The following is a 7,523-nucleotide window of genomic DNA, read 5'->3' on the forward strand; positions in this document are numbered from 1 at the left end:
ATATATAAATAAATATATGCCAAATTTGTACCAAAACTGGTTTCAGCTGACCAAAAAAACACTAGGATTTCAGTTGCACAAGATCTCTTTGATTGTGTTGAGAACAATGAAAACTTTTTGAAAATGGTCATAACAGGTGATGAATCATGGGGTCTATGGCTATGACCCCGAAACAAAGGCTCAGTCTTCACAGTGGAAGACCCCAACCTCTCTGAGACCAAAGAAAACACAAATGAGTTGAAGCAATGTGACAATTTTCTTCGACTACAACGGGATTGTTCATCATGAGTGTGCTCCACCTGGTCAGACAACAAACAAGGAGCACTACCATGACATTTTGCGGCCTTTGCAGGATGCTATTCATCGGAAAAGGCTACAATTTCATGTATCTGGTGAGTGGCAGTTGCACCATGACAATGTACCTGCCCATTTAGTGCAGCTTGTGCAGCAGTTCTTGGCTAGGCACAGCATTCCCCAGGTCCGACAGCCACCATATTTCCCAGAACTCACCCCTTGAGACTTATTCCTCTTTCCAAAAATCAAATCCCGGTTGAAAAGATGATTTCAGGACGCCGAGGAAATCAAAGTGAATATAACAAGGCAGCTGCTAATTATCCCAGAAAACGAGTTCCAGGAATGCTTCCATCAATGGATGCAGCACTGGATTAAATGTGTGGCTTCCAAAAGGGATTACTTTGAAGGAGATTAAATGCCAAATTGGTACATGTTATAGTTTTGTTTTTATAGAACCAGTCCGGATACTTATTGACCAGACCTTGTACATGTGTACATGCAGGTCAACATGCTTATGTATGTGCATATCAAGTCATTATTGTTATGATATTGAAGTGCTGAGTTCAAAACTGTGATCATGCCACACCCTTGTTTACATGATGCCATGTATAATTCTATTGGTTCCACTTTGCCTGACTGACAAAATCAAAAAAAGAGTAAAGGACAACTCTTAGTAGATGTAGATTCTTCTAATGTTTTATACTCCTTTTCTTTCACTGTTATTGTTCCGATTTCTATGTAAATTGCCCTAACACCTACTTTATATTTGTTCATCTCCTTTCATTTTCCATTACACACATTTTCTAATTTTTCCATTGCTCATCAATTGCATTCATGTACACACACACACACACACATGCACACACACACACAAGTATCGATGTGTGATGTTGGTCAAAAAATTTCACTTTATACGAGCAAGTCCCAGCCTTGTAAGTGAATTCTTATGATGGAAACTGAAAGGAAGTTCATTATGCATGGCACTTCATCCCCACTCCTCATTTGTTTTGATGTTCTCATGCTTGCACAACACTTAATCTTCCACAATCCCACAACCTCCAAATCATTTTCTTTTTTTCTCTTTTTTTATTCCCATTGTCCTTTTGATATTTATGTGTGTGTGTGTGGGGGGGAGTTGGCTGGATGGATTTCCTTTTTTTGTCCTTCTCTTCCTCCCATTTTTTCTTGCTCTCTTGACCAACTCTTCATCCATTTTTTCCCACTCACTGACTATTCCTCTTTTTCATTCTCATTCTTTCCTTTTTTCTGATGAAGGACTAATGTTTGAAATGTTAAGACACTTTTTTTTTCTATCAAAACATTAATTTAATGCCTTATTTGCTAATCTCTGTTACTTCTGCCTTGCCCTTTTATCTTGTTACGGACTTAAGGGTATTTAGTAAAGATCTGTGTAGCAAAAGTTTACATAAGCATAGAATTGGTAAAAAGTAGAAATCATTTTGGCTTTGTTTTATTTATTTCCTGCAAGTCTGAATAAAAAGTTATTCTTTTATCTACATTGTAGAACTTGAAGACAAACTAGAAAATTATCAAGAAATCAATCACCAAAGCGTTATGGAAGGCAATCAATACAAGGATCAGCTTAAGTAAGATAACTTCTTGGATTTGAAGTTTGTTTTTTAATTTTAACAAAGGAAGCAAATAACTAATTTTTTCAAAGACAACACTTGAATTAATTGAATCACTACTCATGTTAAACTGGTTTTTTTTACTGATCCAAATAACAAATTGTATTGAGTCTCATTGTCTTATAAAGTCTAGTCATATAAAACAGTGTATGTACACACACACGCACTTCTGGTTATCCATCAACTCAAATGATGACCATTTTCCTTTTCATTTATAGATTCTTTAATGATTGCACATCCCATTCCATAATGTACAGCTTTTGTCACAGATTGAACATGATAGTGCTCGGTTAAAGCAACATGATGTAAATTTGTATGTATGTCCATTTTCTGGTTGTACTGCTGTATGTGTTTTTTCTGCATATCTTCAACCTCCTTTCAATAGTGAGACCACCAAAGTGAATGGCATATATCTTTGTCTGCTATTGTTGCAGGATTGATTTTGTTCTTCTTCAAAACGATCTTCTGCAGGCACTGGAATCATTTCTTAAGTCCATCAGTCAGGTTTTGATCACAATCTAGCTCGCCATAGTGATTCATACAGAGAAGACATGAGTCACACATGCACACTACATGATCAAACCATTTTAGTTGATGCCTGTACAATACTGCAGGTGTTAGTTTTAACAGAAGGTTTATAGGTATGTAACTCTATCTTGTCAAGTGACTAAAAGAATCTTCTAGAAACACTGGATTTTAAAGACCTCCAGTGTCCTGTTCTATTGGCTGTACTTGCTCTGTTTCTGGGCACCCATGGTGGATGTCCAGTAAAAGACAACTTTGGTATGAGATAGCTGTTTAGAAAGAATCAAGTGGGCAGTCATTGGAAATGGTGCTGCCAAGTTATCTATCAGACTTGGGAGAGTGTGACTGGTTGTACTGTTGCATCGAGGAAATGTTAAAGTGAGAAGGTGATGAAGATGACTTCAATTTTGTGATGTTAAATGATAGATGTAGCTATTTATAATCAGTAATAATGAGGTTGCTAGTGAGAAAGATATCAAACAGTATGGGGATCAGTATGCAGTCTTGCCTAACTCCCATATTTATCCTAAGGGTTTTATATTTCTGCTTTTAACAATAATGAATCATCATCCCTGTGAGAACTAACAGAGGCAGATAACCAATTTTTCTGTGAATATTCCATAAGTTTTAAACAGATGTAACTGCCCTTCTTCAAGATTTCTACTGAAATATTGTCCAGTCTAGATGGCAGTGCTAAATTCAGCAAAGGATAGTGGATTGTCAAGCTGGTGATTACAGACCTCTCACAAAATTCCTCAATATTAGATCTACTAGTTTAGGGGCTGGTTCAAGTATTCTCAGTGTCCCACTATTGCTGATTGGGCTTTCAGCAGAGATGAGTCCCATGGAGCAATTCCTGGGACCACAATGGTCACATCCAGATTTCTTGAGCTTTAATTCACAATTTATGTATCAGGCTATGAAGCAGGAATTGAACCAAATTCCAAAGAGTTTTCCACTGAATAAAAACAAGTGTGACAATAAACTATTTAGATTTCCCTTGTGGGCATTATTCGTATCATTCAGGAGACTATTGGTTGTGGTTTGACCAAGCCAGTCTCAACATAGATGACAAAACATACAGAGAACCCATTTGTTATCCATGTTAGTTTCTAAGGTGGTGAATATCTCTCAAGTTTTAAGTCTGACCGCTGAAGAGATGAGAGTCTTGCCTGCTTGCCTGCCTGCCTACATTCAGGAGGGAAAGGTTAGGGTCAAGGTTAGTGTTAGGCAAGCAGGCATACACAATGGGCTCCTTTCAGTTTCCATCTACCAAATCAATTCACAAGGTTTTTAGCTAGTGCAGGTTATTCTTTCCTAAGGTGCCATGCAAATAAGTTTTGAATTTGCAAAACCTAGAATACATTATTAACAAAAATAGTGATAATGATATACAATGACAACAGCAAAAGCAATGAAAATAATAGCGACAATGGTGACAATGTTAATGATGATATATGATGAAAATTATGTGGTGTGCCCATAAGTGTTAATGAGCCATTTATAAGTGAACCATTCCAATTAATTTTATTTCTGTAGAAATATGAAGAATATGGTTGAAGAACTGAACTGCCAACTAAGGAAAAAGGAACAACATATGGAGAATCTACTTCAGAAGTAAGTCAGATTTTAGATAACTAGGTGACTAGATACATAGCAATGACAATATGAGATGATATTGCAATGAGGATATATTTGTTAGGTGTTTATTTAACAGCACACTAACATCAAAAACATATCAGGTAACAGAGAAAAAAAATAATAACAATAATCCTTTCTACTATAGACACAGACTTGAAATTTGAGGTGGGGAACAGTTAATTACATCGACCCCAGTACTCAACTGGTACTTAATTTATTGTCCCCAGAAGAGATGAAAGGTAAAGTCGACCTCAGTGGAATTTGAACTTTGAACGTAGCAATGGGCGAAATACTGCTAAGCATTTCGTCTAGCGTGCTAACAATTTTGCCAGCTCGCTGCCTTAATGATAATAATAATAATAATAACGGCCCTGTCTACAATAGGCACAACACCTGAAATTTTGGTGGGAAAAAACTAGTTGATTACGTTGATACCCAGGGAAGTAAGGCATTCAGAATATGGCAAATACCTGATGGAGGGTATTCTCTTGGTTGCACGTCACTCAACAGTTTCCAGACGATTAATATTCTGAGCAAGATAAGGGTTCCAGACCGGAGATGCAAATTCCAGGTGAGGCCACACCATAGCTATATAAAACCTCAGATAGATAGCCGGAGAGCGACTCACAAAGGACTTGGTAAGTGATGCCAAGACACCCTCAGCCTTCTTGGCAATTTTAGCAATGTGTTTTGTCCAATGCAAATCGCTGTCGACAATAATGCCCAGGTCACATTCACAAGAAGACTTTTTGAGGTTAGTGTTGTGGAGGGAGTAACTAGATGCTGGGTTTTGATAATAATAACAATAATCCTTTCTACCATAGGCACAAGACCTGACATTTGGGTGAAGGGGTACTCAACTGGTATTTATTTTACCAATCCCTAAAAAGATTTAAGGCAAAGTCAACCATGGCAGAATAGAGCAATTTCAATTCAATAAAAGATAAGAACACCAAACCACGGCACATGTCCACAATACATAGAACTGTGCTTAATAATGCGGTGAAAGCATGTAATTAAAATAAGACTACTCAATAAGAATTAGTATCCTTCTTGCTGACTAGAACCTTCCCATTTGGCATTCATTCATTCCTAATTTTTTCAGCACCGAACAGATACACATCATGGAATCCCATGAAAGATCTAGTGTTAAAGAATGCAATGTAGAATTTTTAATTCTTACTTTAGAATTTTCCTTGTTACTTTATTAGCAGCAGCATGGTATTTTTGCAAACAGAATATTGGTTTCAAATTTTGACACAAGGCCAGGAATTTTTTGAGTGTTGGGAAGGGAGTAAGTCGATTAGAGTGATCTCAATACTCAACTGGTATGTATTTTATCAACTTGGAAGGATGAAAGGCAAAGCTGACCATGGTGGACTTTGAACTCAGAATGTAAAGATAGATGAAATGCAGCTAGACATTTTGCCCAGTGCTGTAACAATTCTGCCAGCTCACTGCTTTATTTGCAAATAAAATATTAATAAAATATCTGGAAGATGGAATTTACAATGAGTGATACTTATCTCTGATAAGGTAGGAAGCTACATAACAACAACAACAATAACAAAAATCAGTAAATCGGTAATTTGAACTCAGAACATAATAGGAGAGTATTGTAGTTCGCTTGAAGCCTTGTGTATTGTTTGTAAAGAATAAAAAGTTTTGAATGGTACAACAATGCACTATAAAACAAAAAATGGACTAACAGGTATATAGTCCATTTTTTGTATTATAGTGCATTGTTGTACCATTCAAAACTTTTCATTCTTTTCAGAACATAATGTTTTGCTTGACATGCCAGCTTACTACCTTCATACAATAATAGTAATAATAACTAGAAAAGCACTCAGATAGCGCAAACCTCCGGCAAGCAGCTCATTTCCACCCATATACACGCATGCTGAAAATCACCCAATTTCCCAAACCAACACCAGCAAAAACATAACTTCCTTGGCGGGGGTAAAAAAAAAAACACAGCCATATGATTTTAAGAAAAAAACCCTTTAAAAGCAGGAATCATCTGAAGCAGTTCACAATCACCAACATCATCAGCAGCATTGTCATTGCTTCCACTTCAACCACATACACCGCCATCAATGTTATGACGGTTACCTTGACAGTCAGTTTCACCACCACAACCAGTATAACCACTGCAATACCACAACTAACACTATCATCAACACCACTATTACCACCATCACTTCAGTATCACACATCACACCGCTCCTGTTGCCATTATAACCACCGATACTATTTTATCCTCCTCCCATACTTATCTTGACCATCGTCATCATCAACATTGTCTCTAAACAGCAACGCCACCATAGGTTATGTGGAAATGATGTGTTTTCAAACTGCTTCAAAGAACATAACATTGTAATACTTCATGTAAAGTAAATATAACAAATGAAAAATCCTTCACGAATCCATAAAAATTCCCGGATCACTACCAAAATTTCATCATCTGTTCCTTGTATCATTACCAACTTTTCCTGCAAGTTTTCTCAAATACTGTTCACAATTTTTTTGAGTTATTTTGCACACAGACGGACAGACAAACAAACCAGTGCCGATGAAAACATAACCTCCTTCCTTGGCGGAGGTAATAATAATAACGATGATGATGATGATGATGATGATGATTTCCTTATTTGCTACCAGGGTGAAGGATGAGGGGACAATACAAAGACACATAAAATAATAATAATAATTCTTTCTACTATAGGTATGAGGCCTGAAATTTAGAGAAGGGGGTTATTCATAGATATTCACTCAGTTACCTAACTAAGTAGCAATGATGGGCAAGGAGAGAGACACAATAACAATAACAACAACAACAATAAAAACGTTTATTATTCTTCATACTATGACTATGACTCTATGTTACAATGATGTGTTCTGCAGCAGTCAAATTGAAGTGCATGAGCTGCAACAAAAGCTGCATGCTGTGAGGAGAGAGTGCAATCGAGTGCAAGAGCAACTTAGCACAAAGCAGACAGATGATAATGAGATTAAACGGAAACAACAAGTGACGTCAAGTAAGTTCATGCTTTTAACATTCTTGCTTTAGCAGCTGTGTGGTAAGTAGCTTGTTTATGAACCACGTGGTTCCGGATTCAGTCCCACTGTGTGATACCTTGGGCAAGTGTCTTCTACTATAGCCTCAGGCCGACCAAAGCCTTGTGAGTGGATTTGGTAGACGGAAACTGAAAGAAGCCTTGTGCGTGAGAAGACCCGGCACCTTTGGAAATGTGCTGTGCGTGAGAAGACCCGGCAAGCCAAGTAAGATCGTTGCCAGTGCCCCTGGACTGGTTCTTGTGCGGGTGGCACATGAGATGCACCATTTTGAGCGTGGCCGTTGCCAGTACCGCCTGACTGGCTCCTGTAGGATTTTCGAGCGAGATCGTTGCC

At 37.6% G+C, this 7,523-nt stretch overlaps 1 protein-coding gene across 1 annotated transcript in view; it reads left to right on the forward strand.

Moving 5' to 3' along the window:
• LOC106867814 (myosin-2 heavy chain) overlaps positions 1–7,523 on the forward strand; it is a 49,148-nt gene that overhangs the window by 19,700 nt on the left and 21,925 nt on the right. Inside the window, exons 6-8 of the mRNA XM_014912837.2 lie at positions 1,820–1,901; positions 4,008–4,085; positions 7,017–7,150. Coding sequence (XP_014768323.1) covers positions 1,820–1,901; positions 4,008–4,085; positions 7,017–7,150 — 294 coding nt within the window. The remainder of the gene's footprint in view (positions 1–1,819; positions 1,902–4,007; positions 4,086–7,016; positions 7,151–7,523) is intronic.

Source organism: Octopus bimaculoides, chromosome 16 (assembly GCF_001194135.2).
Source record: "Octopus bimaculoides isolate UCB-OBI-ISO-001 chromosome 16, ASM119413v2, whole genome shotgun sequence".
Lineage (NCBI taxonomy): Eukaryota > Metazoa > Mollusca > Cephalopoda > Octopoda > Octopodidae > Octopus > Octopus bimaculoides.